The 18,122-nt window shown below is 45.3% G+C and overlaps 1 protein-coding gene across 1 annotated transcript; it reads left to right on the top strand.

Moving 5' to 3' along the window:
- Nucleotides 1–208: 208 nt before the first annotated feature.
- Nucleotides 209–17,877, top strand: CA6 (carbonic anhydrase 6). The gene is made up of 10 exons (XM_087755476.1): nt 209–275; nt 7,493–7,585; nt 9,695–9,877; nt 12,935–13,083; nt 13,492–13,587; nt 14,153–14,219; nt 14,668–14,825; nt 15,993–16,116; nt 16,621–16,719; nt 17,260–17,877. The coding sequence occupies exons 2-10, from the start codon at nt 7,507–7,509 to the stop codon at nt 17,871–17,873; spliced, it is 1,569 nt and encodes a 522-aa protein (XP_087611602.1). The 5' UTR covers nt 209–275; nt 7,493–7,506; the 3' UTR covers nt 17,874–17,877.
- The last annotated feature ends 245 nt before the right edge of the window (nt 17,878–18,122 follow it).

Below are 18,122 nucleotides of genomic sequence, written 5' to 3'. Positions count from 1 at the left end.
GGTCGCTGGGTATGCACCACCCTCGTCTGCTCCATCCGACAGTTCTGCAAGTGCCAGCCTGTTTATGTTTTGCTAAGTTTCTTTTTGCAAAGCAGTCCTGCGTTTAAGTGGCCTTATGAATGAGGCTTTCTGACTGCGTTACCACGTCACCGCAGTCGAGGTGAGATCTCTGGAGGAAAGCGATCGGATGCAGAAGTCAGCACTCTGTCGCTCAGATTTCTTCTCTTCCTTGACTCTGCAGATCGTGGTATTTTTAAGGAACGTTCATTGGAAAGGTAATGGCAGAGTCTGACTAATGCTGTTTCTGGGTATCTATTAAAATTATTGAATGACTATTTAAGATCTTTTCTTCCAGGCATTCAAAACCTCCTCTGACTTTACATCCTTCTCTCTTGCTTCTCACCCCCCTTTTCTGTCATGCTTTTGTCTTACAGCTTAACTCTGCAATTAAAGACCACAGGTTTTAGGCACAAGAATAATGAAATGACTTGAGATGACAGACCTAATGTCTGTCTTAATGCTTGTAACTTCCACCACTTCTCTTGATTCTCCTCTCTCCTCCCAGGATTTTAGAGATGGACTGGTTAATGTCCTGAAAATTAAGCCACCAGTTCCTGCATTTAATAGCCAGTCTGAAAGTTACTTCAGTGCAATGACACTGGGGAAGGACCTAGACTGAACTAGATCTTTCCAGGTCCTCATACAGAAAACTCACAATTACAGCACAAAAACCTAAGAGTTGTCAGTGAGGATCTGCTATCAGAATGACAAACCCTGCATGGCTGCAGGGACCTCAGCCTGCTATCTCACCCTACAGTCTGATTTCTGATTTTCTCCAACTCCAGCTGGCTTCAGTAGGTTTGGGATGTGAATTTTCTATGGAAATTACTGCCCCCAGTTTGCAAGCCAGCAGGGCCAGGGCAGGGAGCTTACAGAGCTTGGCCAGAGAATTTTATGTCTGACTTTATATGAAATGGGTGCTCAGGGTTTATTCACTAGTAAAGGGGGTTAAACGGATGCTGAAGATGCAGGTAACATTAGAGTAACCGGCAGAATGTACTGGGCAGAATACTTGGAACATATTTTATTTAAAATGGAACATTACTGCACAACAACCATGGCAGCAACAAAAAAGCAGATACGATGGCTGGAACAGGAAAAATATATACTACTTTTTAATTACTGTAAATGCTAACCTACATATAAAACTACTACATCCATTTTCAGGTGATGGTGAAGGGTTATTTGGAAGGGAGCCAGCACGCAAATCAGGGTGTTAATACCAAAGAGTACATTTCCCAGCAGCTAATGATCCAATATGCTGATTTGAGGTGAGACTGAAAGCTTTTATACCAGCTGGATTTTAATTGCCAGGAATTGTGCATCCAAAGGCCATAGCTGCTCATTCAAACCATGACGAAACCATTAAGTAATCCCCTTTATAGAGGCCAGCGTGCAAGTCTTGGACTGCCTCTTACAGGGTGTTCCAGACTCCTTGCTGAGCAGGTCTTTCCCTCTCACTTTGAAATACAGTCTGCTATAAAGGGGAAAGCAAGCTAGGAATTGATTAGCCATTAAGAAACTATGCTTGGTATTTAGGTTTGGTTGGTTTTTTTTTTACAGTGGAAACCTGAAAAAAACAGTATGGGTAAACCAGTAACAACCCATTTGTTTTCTTAATGAGTGCATAATACTTATGTAAAGCACAAGGGTTATCAAGCAGGATTCGCTTGCCACAGAACAGGTACAGCACAGACGGTAGGATTTAAATGTCCTTCATGTTGTTTTCCTGCCTTAAAAATCGACCTCATTCTCATGGGAATCACTTTTAGCTCCTGCCGCCTTCCCCCCTCTTGCACAGGCAGAGTGCAGCGGTGATGAGCTACTGGGAGAGGAGGGGCTGAGGCGCTTCTGCTCTTGCTGAATGTCCCTGCATGGACCTGGCCTGCAGCAAAAAACCACTGCAGGTCTGAGCAAGCAAACGCTGGGGCACAGATGGCTTGGGGAAAGTGAGGACTGATTTCTTGGTCTCTGAAACTGGATGCATCTGTCCATAGTTTGGATCTCTGAGTCATGCAAGTCTGCTTTTATAATCAACAGGAAACAGGCGTGTCTGGATTGGCCTCAGACACCCCTATGAAACACAGCATCTGTATCAAGGCTGTTTCTCTGCACAGGCTGGAAAGGAAACTTAAGGTGGCAAACTCTTACCCAGACACATAACTTCTACATGTCTTCCTGGATCTTACACGCTATGGGATATGGAGTAATTGCATCTACAACACTCACTGAAAACTAACTCTCCTAGGCTGCGAGCAGCTCAGCAAATAGACTCTGGCCCACCCGCTCATCTCCCTCAGCACATAGCTCAAGCACAGGCAGGGAGCTGAGCAAAGTCTGAAATGCAACAGATGCAGTAAATGCTACCATTAAACCTCCGTCAGAGACTTTATACCCGCTATTCCTCCCCACTAACGTGGACCTGTGAAAACCCTTTCTCTCTTTGTGGAATAGATGTTTGCTAGCATCAGTCTGGGATGTCTTGCTCCATGGATGAGACCCAGCTCCTCTTTTCCACTGATTTGATTTCTGTATCTTCCAATTTACCTGTCCCAGCAGGAATCCCAGTTAACCAGTGGGATCTCATTACAGTCACATTTCTTTGATTCCATCACTGGAATAATTTCTTAATCCAAATCCATGTTTGCCCTCCCTTCACTACCTTCCACACCTATCAACAAAGTCCTCTGGCATCTTCAGAAAATCACTGCAGAAGCCTTTTCCTCTGGCCAGACCTCTGACAAAGCATCTCTTCAGACCAGCTCTGGTCCTGCTGTGTCCTCTCACGTAGCTTTCCCCAGCTCCTAACCATGGGCTCTCTTGCCCTAGGGAAAAATGGCACAACCCTTCCCTTAGGTGTGGCCTCTTCATCCGATGCTGAATGAGCTGCACCTTTCTGATCCCTTATCTCTCAGCAGCTGCTCTCTGCAGTGGTGGGTGAGGGTTCTGCACTCTGGCCCTAGGGCAGGCTCCTCACCACCCTGGAGGGCTGATTGCCATGCTTGGGGAGAGCTTGGAGAGTGCTTTCCCCCTCTAATGTGTACTTGTAGGGTCACTACATTCATCTGCCCCACTGAGCTGTGTAGGGGTTAATGAATTACTGTTTGTACAGCTCTTTGACGATGAAAAGTGCAATGGAAGGGCTCTGTTATTGTTACCACGTATGAAGAGTTCCGTACCAAACCCAACTGTATTGTGTTTGGCCACTGGATGTCACAGCTGCTCAACACACAATGCAGCTGAAATAAGAAAGGAAAGTGCTTACCCAGCAGTGGGCAACAGCCACATTTCCAGAGCCATTATTTGTTCTGTGAAGAGTGTTTCTTTGTTAAGGGGCTTGGGGTCTTCTCCTATGTTTATGCACTGATACTATTGATTTTCAGAGAGACTGAGCAGCAACTGTGCTTCCTCTTTACACTGGGAGATCAGGAGCAAAATGAATATTTTTATGGAAGGAGGTGCAGATATGTATAAAATACTAACAACACAGTGTCTGAGAAGGTGGGCAGGTATTTGCACATGCTGACAAGCTGGCCTGTCACTGAATTACTCCTTCTTTATCCCACCACCATCCAGTTCACAGCATAGAGCCCTGCTATGACGGAAAAATTTCTCCCAGGCTGGCTCTTGACAGCGCTCCTTCGACCCTCACACTCAGGCCACGTTCCTGTGTACCTCACACTAAATGCAGAGGGAAGATTGACCTTCCCCTTCCTAATCCTCCCTTCACGCTTTGTTTTTTTCAAAGTCTCAAGTAAAGATCCGGTACATGAAGTCACTTACAGCAAAAGAGCAGACCTATATAGACATTGCAAGAACTGTAATTAAATTTCCTGGAAATGAAAATGAAGAGGGGTTATTTGACCATGTTGTCTTCTTTTTATACCATCACATTGTCCTTTTTGCCACCTTGGGGACATGGTGAGGGAAAGGCTGCTCATGCTTGTGGTGTGGTGAGGTGATAGCCACCCCAGAAGTGATGTGAACATTAAAGAGGGAAAAGTGTTTTAAGATAATCCAAGGGCTATAGCTATAACTAAGAGTAATTGGCTGAAACTGAGCAAAAGAAAATCGAGGTTGACAATGAGCTGCAGGCAGCTAATGCTGAGATCTTTTAGACCGTGAAATGGAGTTCACAGAGGAAACCTCTGCTTTACAACAGGCAAATCCTGCTTTTAGGAACACTGGTGTAAACCTCTGGTGTCTATCTCTGACTGCCTCAAAGCCCGCTTCTATCACAAAGCTTCAGCAGAATCAACAAATGTATCTGAATTTATGTCAGTAGAAGGTGAATTTAGCCAAGCACGTCAAAATATTGTATAAGAGGAAGGAGGCCTAAAGGGATTGTGTGACCTGGAGAAACAAATTCTAGCGCTTTTCTACCTCTGGCTTCTGTGATCTCTGTATGTAGTTGAAAGCCAGGGGGCAAAAAGGAAAAAAATAGGCAAAATTTGAAAGAAGCAAGGGCCAGTTTTGGAAGGAAGATGTAAAAACATTACAGGAATTGTTGAATAAAAGGGTCTCATGTTTCAATCTGCACAGCTTGCCAGCTTTACTCATGGGTTTGGGCCTACCAGCACTAGCTGCTTTTTGTCTTCCGTAAAACTTGTGTAGGCTCTGAATACTTCTATTCATCCAGCATGACTTCAGCAGGGAGAGCTCTGTTTGAAGAGGTTTTAGACTTACGAAAACCTCGATAGCTTGATTGACCGCAATCTGTCCGTCTCACATCAAACAGCCTGTTCCTGGTCAAATGTTTGCTGGACTTGGGAGTGATGCAGCTATTACTGCAACCCCTGATGAAATTCCTGCTGATTCAGAGGAAAAGGAGTTAACCCTTTCAAGTTCTGGGTCAAAGGAGCACTGAGGTATTGAGCCAGCTACTTCAATGCAATGTCAAGGTTTTAATGTGGCTACCAATACTCAGAATGGACCTGAAAGTCAGACTTGAGCTGAGCTTTAGTCCAGCGAGGGCAGACGGAATAGCCTGGGAGAAGCAGGATTTAAAAGATGGCAAGGAGTCAGAGAAAACTGTAGAGATAAAAGTGAAGTGCATGGAAGCCAATGATGTGGGATTAAAGGCTTATTTCCTACTGTAGTCGGGGAGGGGAGCGGGGAGGCTGAAGTCTGTGTAACTGCATCTGTGTGAAAGTAGCCTGCCTTTGTGGAGAAATCATGCCAAGAATATTCATGGCTGAGATATCCAACATTAGATTTTCCCACTGGCTAAATTTGGGTGCAGAGATGATTCCTGTTAGACCTACAATCTTCTTCACCTGTAAAACACCAGTTTACTTCAAGCACGGTCCTGCCGTGATATCTGGAGTTCCTAGGCACTACGTCCATACTTCTCTCTAGCAATTATATTGAGGTAGTAAGACAGATGACTAATAAAGACAAGCCTCAAGCCAGCCAGGTTTAATACTGGTTTAATACTTTAGGGACACGGTTTAGAGATGGACTAGGCAGTTAGGTTAACGGTTGGACTCAATGATCTCAGAGGTCCTTTCCAACCTTAATGATTCTATGATTCTATGAATACCATATACACTAAAAAACCGCTATAGCTCCAAGAACTAATAAGTGACTGTTGACGTGTGCAATACTTTATACAGGAGAAGGACTCCTTCCATATTATTCAGCTTCTAATTAGAAGCTTAATACTCAAATACATTTAAAGATCTTAATTAAAATTATCTGTCATAACTCCAGAACAAATTCATACTTAGCGCCCTTAGTAAATCCTCTCCCCAGATTGCTGTGTCTCCCAGAGTAGGCACTAATTTGGGGGAAGCTAACTTGAGCTAACACAGATGTGGGTTTTGGATGTGCTGAGCACCCACAGCTCCCGCTGGTGTCAAGTGAAATGTCACAATTTTAGCATCTTGCAAAAGCTCCATTAAAAATTAATTCACTGTCATCTCCAGTTTCCTGGCACTAGTACGTTCCCGAATGGGCTTTATTTCAAATCCTTTGTGCAGACTGGGCTAGCTGATCGATAAAGCCCAGGCAAGAGAAGCAGCTTGTCCCTAAATGACGTCCATTTAAACACTCTCGGCGTGCGCGCACAGGCAGGGTGACAGGAGGGATGCTTTGGTGCAGAGGTGACCTCCTGTTCTTGGCTCTTGTTCACACCCGCATGTGCTGCTGTGCGGAATCCTGGACTGTAAACAGGTATAAACCCCCAAAATTTCTCCCTCAGCTAATTTCAAAGCCTATTTACCCAACTGGATACACAAGGATTATGAAGTGCATTGCAGGGCATGTTTGATTAGTTTAGTCCTTACACAGTTCAGTGCAACTGTCAGAATAAATGACTTCTTTAGGGGACAGAGAGAAAAATACACATTTGCTTAATCACCACGATATTACAGCAGTTCCCAAAGATTAAATATGCACTGCACAAACCAGCAAACCAGGAAAAGCCTTTTAATGTTAACAATTCACTTGCAAAGAATAAGATTTTGAATAAAAAACCTGCTTCTGTTCTTCAGTACAGTCTAATCCTAGAAAACTGAGTTCACATGAAATCTGTAACTCCCTATGGCTCTTATTGTTGAATTGCTGTTATGATGTACCTTATTGCTGAAAATAATTATTGCAAGTGGCAGGGACATTGCAAAGAGAAGTGCTGAGATTTCGCTGATGTGAGCTTTCTTGCCAAATGTTTAATATTGCTGCCTTTTTTTTTTTATGGGTTGGGAGGCACTGCTGGGCAGAAAGGGCTGTCGGTAGCCTGTCATTCTTGGAGGGAGGAGAAGGCTTTTCAAAGGCAATGACATTTGCCTAGTAACAGGGTACAAAAAGGCAGGCAGAAGATCCATGGTCTGTTCCCTCGTCTGCCGAATTACTTTTTTACTGGACCTTGGGCAATTATTTGCTTGGGACATATTTTTAAGGAACTCAAGTGTCTGAAGACGTACAGAGCAGCTACTGAAGCCCACAAGAGCATTTAGACACCTGCCATGTGCTAGTTTTTATTTGAATTCCTGTGTGTTTTTTAAAAATCCATCAGGGTTTCAGTATCTTGTGTCATGCCTGTATCTTTCAACAGCCTAAAAGGTTTTTCAGAGCTCTGAATTTTCCAAAGGTTTCAAATCTCTCACATTTCAAAACTGGATTTTCAGTGACTAGGGAAGGTGCTGAAAGCAAAATACTAGGCTTGTGGGTGTTGAGCAGTTTTAAATCTGGCCTCAGAAGTCTGATTTTCAAAGGAGCTAAGCGTCTACAATTTCGACTTCTAAGAAGATTGTGAATGCTCAGCACTTTTGAAAACCAGTCCCTTAAATGCCTTCTGCCTTGGCTCCTTCCTCTGTGTAACAAGGAGAAGGGTAGGATGGGTGCTGGAAAGGCCAGACCTGGAGTAAATTGGTACTTACGCTCCCTGAGGATTTTTAAAGACACGCACTCCCCACCTTGGTTCTGACTGCAGATACAGCAAGAGACATGTGGATCACAGCGGTCTGGTTCCACCTGCTCCTGGTGCATCTGAGCTGCTCTCACCTAGTGCACTGGACATACAAAGGTAATGAAAATGGGGCTGTTTTGGGATTGCTACTCACTGCCTGCTTGCTGAAGACGCTCCCATCCTTTTTGTACTGCAGAAGCAACACTCGGCTTGACCCTGTTTCCATTAGCAAAAGATCTCCACAGAGCAGCTAATTTATTCCACTTTATTGATGCCTGTATGTCTTGAAAGTGATTCCCTTCAATGTCACCCCTTTTTACTCCTTTGTGTGGTTAGGACACATTGTCAGAGTTGGCAGACAGATGAGGTTCAAACAATGGGGAAAATCTTTACAATGTGTTAGAATAAAAGCTGCCCTTTGGATGATCCTGGAAGGAAAAGCTTTAAATACTGCCTGCTCATTATTTTATTCTCATATCCCATGTGGTACAGATCACTAAGAAGTGCTTATTTATGTATTTATATATTTTGTGAAATTTTATCTGATTTTCATTTGTTTCAGGGGGTTGTTTGCAGAGCTCATTGAAGTAAACGGTAGTCCTCTTATGATTTTCACTGGGCTGGGAATCAAGCTATAACAAAGGAAATTGTTGAAAAGATTCAATATTGCAATTAGGCCACTAAGCTGTTTGCAGAAGTTCTCTCTGGATTTTCTTTTGGCCAGGCTGTCTGCATCTCCTAAGCCCCCCATATTTAATCAATGTCAGGAAACAAATACCTGCAAACTGACATTGCTTAAATGAAATAAATAGAAAAGAATTGGCAAATAGTAACAAATGCCCAAGTGTGGCCATAATTATAATAATTTGAAAATTGGGAAGATGATGAAGTAGCTTTGAACTATTTTATTTTTAAAACAATCACCTCTCTTTCCAAACCATCTCTGCAGGATTTGAAACCCGTGAGTTCAACAATCACATGGTGATTATGCCTTAGCTCTAGCTCTGTTTGTCTCGGACAGACATGACTCTGACATTGATCAACATATTGCAGTTCTGGGGTGAAGAAGAAAAGGTTTCCATACTGATTGTCAGTCACAGCCATGACAGAGATGGCACTAAAATTTCTACTTATGCTTAAAGTCCTAAATATCGCACTATGGAGAGGGCAAATAGCCTTGAAGGATTCAAGCATTTGTTTTTAGCTTCAGCAGCACCCAGACCTCTGCAGGAAAGATTCAAATTAGGGCTAAGAGGCTTAGAGCCATCAGAAAAAGGATAGCATCCAGCATGCCAAGTCTCCTACACATTTGTTTCCTCCATAGGTGACTGCAGGACGTTTTTAATATTAAAGATATGTAGAGATGATGAGCATGTACAAGTGAAGCCGGGGCCTTTAGTTCTTAGTCGCATGTCAAAGGTTTGTGTCTGAGCTAGTGACACTGAGTAGGAAAAGGAGCTGGTATTAATACTTAGCATGACCTTTAGGGGCTGTTGGGCCTGGGGGCTGAAGTGGTGTCAAGAGCTCAAAGCAATCAACTGAATCCTGAAATTGGGACGCCCATGTCCTATTCCACACCAGGATCTGTCTCACAAAAGCAATGAATCACTTTCTCATTATTTATTGTGTATAAAAAGAGGGTGCCAGGAAGAGGCATAGCACTGCGCTCAGGGTTTTAATAAAAACACACATGAGGACATGAAAGCTACCCCAGGCCACTCCTATCCCAGAAAACATACAAAAGGTTCCATTTATTTAAATGATTTCATTCCTATTCTTCTTTTGTTAGCTCTTCCCCTAGTTAAAAACAGCAAATTTGCTGCCAGTTCCTGATTCTAAGCAGAGACTTCCCACCTATTGCCCTGGTCCCATTCACTCTCACAGTGGTTGAGAGCCTGATTCCACACCTTTGGCAGCTGAGACCTGTTTAAATCCCCATTTCTGTATAAACACTGCCTCTCTTTCGGTGGAGGTTCAGTCTCCAGCCATCAGTAAGCTATTACTGCAATGCAGGTTTCTTATTTTGCAGCACAGTTGTCCTGCAGACAGAATAATGTATATTTTCACTCTAGGGAAGGCAGAGCAACCTTTTATTGCTGCAGCTCCTGGTGTTATAATAACTAGATTGACATGCCCTGCCGGCAAATGAGGGCAGTTTTCTGACTCCTGAGCAAACAGCAGTTCTCACCATGTCCTAATAACCTGGTTTGCTTCTCCTCCACACAGAAGGAGAGCTGGATGAAGAACACTGGGGAAAGCACTTTGCAGACTGTGCTGGCAAGCACCAATCTCCAATTGACATCCAGAGGAAAAAAGTGAGGTACAATCCCCAGTTGCTGCAGCTGGAGCTGAGTGGTTATGATGGGCCTTTGCAAGGGGATTTCACAATGACCAACAACGGCCACTCTGGTAAGACCGGGGGGATCCTTCTCATTACCCACCTCAAAATAGGAGCTGGTCGAGAAGTCATTGCTGACAAAGGAGCAGCCTGAAACAGAAATCAGGCCATCCAGCTCAAGGAGTTTATTTGGTCCTGCAGCAGCTCTAGCTGTCAGTCACCTTTCTGCCAGGAAGAGAAGCTCTAAGGCACGAGGAAGCAAGCGCTGCCAGGCCCCTTCAGCCCCATTTTGCCCCAAGCCATGGCCTGGTACATGCACGGATCACGGCCCATGCAGCATCCAGGGGCCTCCCATGCACTGTTTCCATGACAGCAGGGATGCTGGCAGCAACAGCGCAGGGAACAGGCCAGCAGCAGCAAAGCAAAGGCCTTAAATTTTTGAAATGCAGATGCTCTTTAATGGTAGGTCTGTCTTTAAAACCCAACCCTTTTATCCACACCTCTTTGTTAGCATCCTGCACTGATGAGTTCAGGTTTCTGTGCATCAAACGGGGTTTAGTCCTGCAGTGCATTCAGTGGGAGAAAGAACATACCTTCCTGCTGGGACAGCTGATGGAAGAAATACCTGAACCTGACAGCTTTCTGCTTTTAAGCTATGAAGTAGGCTGTGGTGTATCCTCTGGAGGTTTCGCCTGGGCAGCGTAGCATGCACTTATTGTGCTTGGGGTATAAAGGAGAGTTTACGAGTTCAGGTATGTATCTTCCCAGCACATGCAGGATACAGGAACAGCTCTGTATGTTCATCTCAGCACTCTGCCATACCTAGAACATTATCACAAACCTTTTGTGGCCAGCAAGTGACACTAGGTTGAAATGCAGTGGAATGAGCCAGCTTTGCTGTGGGGGTGGCAAGTTTTTTTCTTCCCCGGCTAAGCAGATGTCCTGGGAGGATGTCAAGCTCATAACAGTGCAGGAACAGATTATTCGTTTTAGCTGATTGAAATGCTATTCACAGATAATGCCCCTTTTTTTTTTTTTTTTAAACTCACCTTACTTTGCTTTGCCATCTCACTTCATTCTGCTCTCCTAGTTTTGCTGTTTTCCCCAATCACACAGGAAAGCTCTCCAGAAACACATATATAAACCAGAGAAATAAAAGGCAGTTATGGTTCTGCAAGATATTTTCTCTGTTAGACATGAAAAAGGGATAAAAGGCAGCTAGAGCGTTATAGATTGACCCTTTCTTTCTGTGTACTAGAAGACTGCAGGACTATAATAGTGAATGGTATTTGGTGCATACTGACTCCTCTCTGCATGCAGAAAATGCATCTTTTGTCCCTGTGCAATAATAAGAACTAGAAGTGATAGGAATAGAGAACTGTAGTTCAGTAGCAAGTTTGCACCTGAGGTTCGGTTGGGTGTAGGTCACCCCAAGTACAACCACAACACAGAGGAGAATCCCTCCCCTGCAGTCAGAGGATTGGTGTTTCAGGTCTCAGGAAGGGACGCTGAAGCGCAGCATGGGTTAAAAGCATTGCCTCTGGCCACACAGTCTCGGGGCAAGGCTTATAATTTAGGAGGTCCTGGATTCCCCTGCTGCAGTCTGTAATTCATTGTCTAAATAATTCATCAGCTGGTCCTGTTGGGATAATGCTTTTAGACTACAGATGAGCAATGAGAGAATTTTCTAATAGCTGCATTGGGGAGGGAATGAGTATTTTTGGGAAGGCACTTGGAACATAAAGCTGGTAGCTCTGTAATCCCGCACAACAGTCCTTTCTTCTTCTCTGTAACAGAGAGAAATACAGAGTCAGAGAGCAAGGAAAATGAAGTGATAAGAGACATACTGCCCTCAGAGAAAGACCGTTGTGATTGTATTTCTAAAAATCAAAATGAATAAGTACTCCTGTTTGTCGCCCACACAAGCTCAACATTGTTAGAAGCTGTCATGTCAGCATTGCTACCCTGACTGCCTACAAATTAATTCCTGCAGGTTTAGCTTTCAGATCTCTGACTGCACGTGTGTATTTTCCTATTCTTTTGTTAACATCAAAACAGTTATTTTCTGATGCAGGGCATTTTAGAAAAGCACAAAGGCAAAATGACTGTCCTTATTCACATCTCCTGTGAAGTCAGGCTAGGTTTTTATACTGGCTTTGGTGAGATGGGACAGGGTAGCAATATCTCTCAAGGAAAATATTCCACTCGGCCACATGAGAAAGCATTCAGCAGATCTGAAAGGGACAGGAGATGGATTTATCAGCAGGACTCTCCTTACAGGCTCTCAGGAGCTGAAGACCAAGCGTCTCACCTAAGAAACCAACTACACTTTCTCTCCAGTTGTATAATTACCAGGCTAAACCCCACCTGATAAAGCCTATTTGCAGTAGCACAGAGTGTCTGCACAAGGACTTTACACCTCCCTATCACATCTGTGCAGACACACTTACACAGATAACCTTAGGTTAATGAAGCCTTTTGTATTTGGCATTTGGACTTTATTTTTTAAACAGGATTGGTCCTCTAGTACAGGCACAGCTCTGGAAGATTAAAATGTCATCAATGCCCAGCCTGTGCAACTTCCTCCAGCAGCAGGTTTTCAAAGTGTGGCCTTCATTAACTCAACCACCTCAGAGGCCAGGGATAGGGAAAAAAGGCTGGCTCCGTGTGCTGTAATCTGTAAGGCAGCAAAGGACAAGAATCCAAATTGCAGAAATGCTCGAGAAAGGTGCAGTTGCCCTCAGGCACTTTGTTAGTTTCTATCCCCCTTTTCTTCCTTGGAAATAAAGTAGTTAACAAATCTGAGCAGAGCCCTGCAAGATGTGATATACTATGCAAGAGAGAGGCATTAACACGCTTTTATTAGTGCCTAAGGAAAAACCCAGAGCTGCTCAAATGGAAAAAAACTCTGCAGACAGAGCAGTGCCCGGTCATCTTTGTGCCTGGTGTGGTCTGGAAAGATTTTAAGCACACCTGGCTTTAAGCATCAGGGGTTTTCCTTGCATATTGGCGTTAGTTCCCTGAAGATGACCGTGCCAGTTTATTGGCAGAAAGCACTAGGCACTGCAAGCATAGCTGCAAGAACGGGCATGGCTGCATGCACTGCTGTCTCCAATCCTGTTTTTCAGTTCAGATTGATTTGCCACCCACCATGCACATCTCCAGAGGGCTCCCAGGCCTCTACACAGCTGTACAGATGCATCTGCACTGGGGTGGCCTGGACCTGGAGACCAGCGGCTCTGAACACACCATAGACGGGATGAGATACTTCGCAGAGGTACCTGTGAAGGGAGCGGGCTGGAGGGAGGGTGCGTTGCAAGCCTGGCCTTTGGGAAGCTGGAAGCTGCAGCCCACAAAGCCTGCAGGAAGCAATGCAGAGGCAAGTGGGAGAAAAGGGCTCCTGTAAGTGCAGGTGGTTGGTGCAATGCAAGGGCTGAGCCTGATGGTGCTGGCACAGAAGACTAAGAAAAGCCATTGCAATAGTACTAATATCTTTCAAAGATGGACTTATTCATCCACATTCTTCACAAACCTGTTAAACTAAAGGTCTATTTAGCTGTGCTGTGAGGCACAAGCAGCAAGAATGGGGATGGTAGCTCTCCCTTCAGTCTGTATTGGGTCCTTTAAAGCACCGAGAAAGCTATTTATCACTCCTTGCTAAATGACCCTGCCTCTCTTCTGACAGCTGCACATTGTCCATTACAACTCAGCTGACTACTCAAGCTTTGAAGAAGCCAAAGACAAACCAAATGGATTGGCTGTGCTTGCCTTTCTGTATGTGGTAGGTTTGATGCCCAGGCTGCTGAGCAAGGCCAGTCTGTCATCACTGTTTACACTATAATCGCAGTCTGAGCGGGCCCAGACACAAGCAGCCTGTATTAGGCTTGCAGGTCTATCCTAAGAGATGATGTCTGGCACCAGTTTGAGGAAGCTGTGCTGTAGCAGGGCTGTTCCCCTGTATCATGTGGGGCTCACACAATACCAGCCAATACAACTTGGGAGCCCCAGAATAGTTTGCCCCATCAGTAGTACAGATGGATTATCAGGTGTGGCAGCTGGGTTTGCACTGCTGTACCTCAAGGCCTTCCTCTGATTTGCAAGTGGGAGCACTTGATTTTGCGTGGATTTATAAGTGGTGAAAAAGGATCCTTGCAGTTCGCTATTCTACCCGAGACCTATGCGTACATACCTTGTCATGCCCAGGGTTGTCCAGTCTATTAAGAGATCTGCGATAGTATTTGTTCTCTTTGTCTCCCAGTTCACCAATTAGTCCCCCAAGCTGACTAGTAGTATAGAAGGACAGGCAGGTCACTAACCTTTTGTTCAAGTTTCTATGCTGTGTTTAGGATGGGCACTTTGAGAATACCTACTACAGTGACTTCATTTCCAAACTGGCAAAAATCAGGTTTGCAGGTAAGAACTGGGAATGCCTTTTTCCATCCTTGATATTCTCAAGGCCTGTACATACGTACTGGGTCTGGGGACAGACATTTTGCTGCTGCTTTGCTTGCAATTTTGTGGCTAAGCATCCTCAGCCATGCACAACTTCACACCATCCCTGCCCACCCAGCTCAAACAGCAGCCCACACAGCAGGGTAGCGTAGAAGATGCTCAAGGCAGCAATAAACATACTCCTGGTAGGTCTACACAACACACTGCGGCACCATCAAACACCATCTTCCTACGATCCCGCAGTCCGTACGCCCAGATAGCAGGTGCTCCGCTGCCCTGGCCCACTCTGTGCTTCCTGGGAGGACCAGCGCTCCGGGCAAAGTGATTTGCCAACCCCAGCTCTAACACCACTCTCACCTTCCTCTTTGTTCCCCTTTAGTTGTTAATATTGCCTCTGTTTCCTTTTGAGGTCAGTCAACAAAGCTCATTTCTCTGGATGTCCAAGCCATGCTGCCAGAAAACCTCTCACACTTCTACAGGTACCAGGGCTCACTAACAACCCCTCCATGCTCCGAGAGCGTGATCTGGACCATCTTTCACTCTCCGATTGTCCTGTCACACACACAGGTAAGTGATAGCTGTTTAGCAAGCAGAGCAGCTTCTCTTTCCTCCATGCTTCACCTTTCCACACAAGTTTCCTTTTCTGGCCTCCAGTGATTTGAGGACCAGCCTGACAGAGAAGCCAATGGGGCATTTCTGATATGGGGCTTTTAGGATAGACTCCTAAGCAACTGGAATTACCGGTGACTGTAATGGCACCATGATGCCACATCACAGCAAGGGTCAGGTTTTGTGTAGCAGCAGTTTACCTGAGGTCTGGCGAGCAATAATAAAGCTCTGCTCAGTTAAGCTCAACCATACTGAAGTGCTATAAGAAGGAAGAGGCCAGTCAGAATCAGCAAGGCAAAAAGTGCTACAAGAGAGTCCAAACCCGCCGCCCCAAAAAACATAAAAGAGCCATTCCCAACATTAAAATAATTACAGAATAATTGGCACATTTTTAGGAGAGTATTTCATTTTTATTTTTCCTCCTTGTCTACGCTTAATTGTGCGGCTAGATGGGATCATTTCAGGAGCAGCCTGCTGTGAGGTTTGGCTGCAAGACGGGGAGGGTTCGTTCAGGCTCTGGCAGAGGCATTACAGAGGTCCTTGTTGAGGGCACAGGAGCACTGGGCAGTGACCCCACTTGTGGCAGCAGTTGAATACTGTCCCATGGCAGGATCCCCTTCTCTCCGTTTGCCTTATCAGGACAAAGGCTTTAGCAGGGAAAAAAGTAGCACAAGTAAAATAAGCTTACTGCTGAGTCTCACAGAGTGGTTCATCTTCCTTAACGAAAAAGAAGCATCAGAAACATTTTCTGCTAGGAGAAGAACAAGATAAAGTGGAGCCTACAGTAGTGGAGGATCACAGTGCATTCTCATTTGAAAAAGAAATACTGTTTTTGGGAGGGGGAAGGCTAGTAGGCGCTTGTGAGAAAGCAGTATGCTATAGAATAGCATGCATAGCATCAGGCAGGTGTTAAAAACTTCTTCAGGCAAAATATCTTTACCATGAATTAACTGATAAGAGCCCTCACGTTCTGTTCCTTTCCCTTGCTAATACTCAGCAAGAGACCCTATGGGTTCCTCTATAAAAAACTGCTAGGTTTAATCCTGAGCTGCAGGACCTACACTGCACTTCCAGGCAAAACTCTTGTTCCCAATGCCCTTGGTAATAAGCCTGTGTTGCTCACAGATCAGCCTCCTGGAGAACACCTTGCTGGACTGGCAAAACAGAACCCTGCGCAACGACTACCGGCACGCTCAGCCCCTCAACGGGCGGGTGGTGGAGTCCTCCTTCAGAGCCAAACTCACCCAAGGTAAAGGGAGTCAGCAGGCAGGACTCAAGCTTTCCCCCAGAAACCTATGTGGAAGGAGTTAAGTTGCAAATCACTTAAGCTAGGCATGGAGATCACCTTTCCCAGGAGTTGCAGTGTGCCTGCACAGCAGGTGGGGACGGCCCGTGTGCCTCTTTGCCCCCTGCCAACCCCATCTTGCTTCTAGTGGTGCAGTGGTGGCTGTAGGTTGTGTGCCAGCCCCTTCTTTTGACTGCAATGGTGTCAGAGATATCTCCCAAGATAAGTGGTGCTACATGGCACCACACAAGAGTACAAGGTTCAGGTGTGTCTGCATCCATATGGGTGAGGTACACTAACCATTGTAGAAGCAGCTCCGGCATGGCTGATTAGCCAGGCACCATATGGAAGTAAGACACTACATTTTCAAACAAAGGTTTCCCCCCAACCTTCTACAAACTAGAAAGCAGAAAATCTACCACGTGCAGGTCCTGGCCTTCTATAAATCCAGCTCTCCGATTGCTCTAGAACAATGCGATCCAGAAGAATTCACCCTCAGACTGGAACAAATCCAGATGCAGCTCCAAGACATGAAGAAAGAGTTGCTGAATGGAGTAAGCCACATCGGTAAGAAACACGCATCTATTCTTGAATCCAGCTTACCTTCCAAGGATGAAGAGCCCATGCCCTGCTGTCCTTGATGGCCTAAGTCATTAACAGGTTTGGTACTGATAAATGCAGGTAGAACTTTGTCCCATACCTAGGCCTGCTGATAGAAATTCTTTAACTACACCATCATTAAAGCTAGCCCTAATTGAGCTGCTCTCACAGCAACTGCAGCGTTCTCTTGCAACATGTAAGCACATTTTTACAGCGGGGGATTTAAGCTCACAGTTCCCCTAGGATAAATAATAGTCATCTCTATTTTACACAGGGTGAGAAAAGAAGAAGGGAAAAAAGTTATTTTCCCTAACAGTTGGGTGAGGGAGCTAAGCTTTTCATCATTTAAAGCCCCTTCCCTGTTGGTATGACACATGCCAGTAACTGTGGCTCAAGACAGCTAAGATTGCCACAGCCCTGCCAGTCCCCGTGGGTGTATTCTGCAGGATTTGGGCTGATTTATAAGCACAGCAAGAAATGTAACACCTGGCTTTTTGGTTATTTCAGGTATTAAATCCAGCACTTTTCCAGCTTTCTACTTCCCAGTGGAAAACATTGAGAGTTTCGTGAATGTTCATCCCCTCCATGATATGTCTCTCCAAGCCTTCACCTTATGTTTCTGGACAAAAGCCCAGCATGCTGGCAGTCAGACTGTTCTTTCCTACTCCACACAGGAGAGGGATAATGAGCTAGTGATGACCGTGGGCACAGATGTAGGATTGTGGATAGGAGGCCATTTCATCAGCTTCCCCCTGTACCACGAGGCACAAGATTGGCTGCATTACTGCATGGCATGGGCCTCCCAGTCTGGAATGGCAAATTTATGGCTCAATGGAGCAGCTGGTAAAGCAAAGAGCATCCAGAAGGGGTACGTGAGCCAGGCTGGAGGGACGCTTGTCCTTGGGAAAGCTAGAGACACTCTTCTTGGGACATTCTCCAACGGTTTTGCAGGGTGGATGACTCATGTGAACCTGTGGAGCCAAGTTCTCAGTCCTGTAGATGTTCGGGCACTTGCACTGTGCAAACCAGGGCAACTGAAGGGAGATATCATAGCATGGGGAGAAACCTCCATGACCCTCTTGGGGGGGGTGGTTCTGGAGTCTGACACCAGCTGCCAGTGACCCCAACTTTTTTTTAAGGCAGCAGAAGAATCCAAACTGCTTGCTGGGGAAACTGGGAAAAACTTAGATTATTTGCTTGTTTCTCCTTCTGCTTTGTATAGGCTCACTACGTACCTGCTAGTGCTCCAGGTCGTTTGTCCAAGTAGGTACATGGGAGCAAAGCCTCCATCAGTGAGACAGAGGCAAAGAACAGAGCAGGACTTGGCACAGTCCAGCACCTTGTATTGTCACACCCCTCCCGGGAGTTTG

This window comes from Nipponia nippon, unplaced genomic scaffold (genome assembly GCF_047370975.1).
Source record: "Nipponia nippon isolate SJK-2023a ecotype South Korea unplaced genomic scaffold, ASM4737097v1 scaffold_19, whole genome shotgun sequence".
Taxonomy (NCBI): Eukaryota; Metazoa; Chordata; class Aves; order Pelecaniformes; family Threskiornithidae; genus Nipponia; species Nipponia nippon.
Note: the sequence above shows the minus strand (reverse complement) of the source record. Positions and strands in the feature narration are given on the sequence as shown.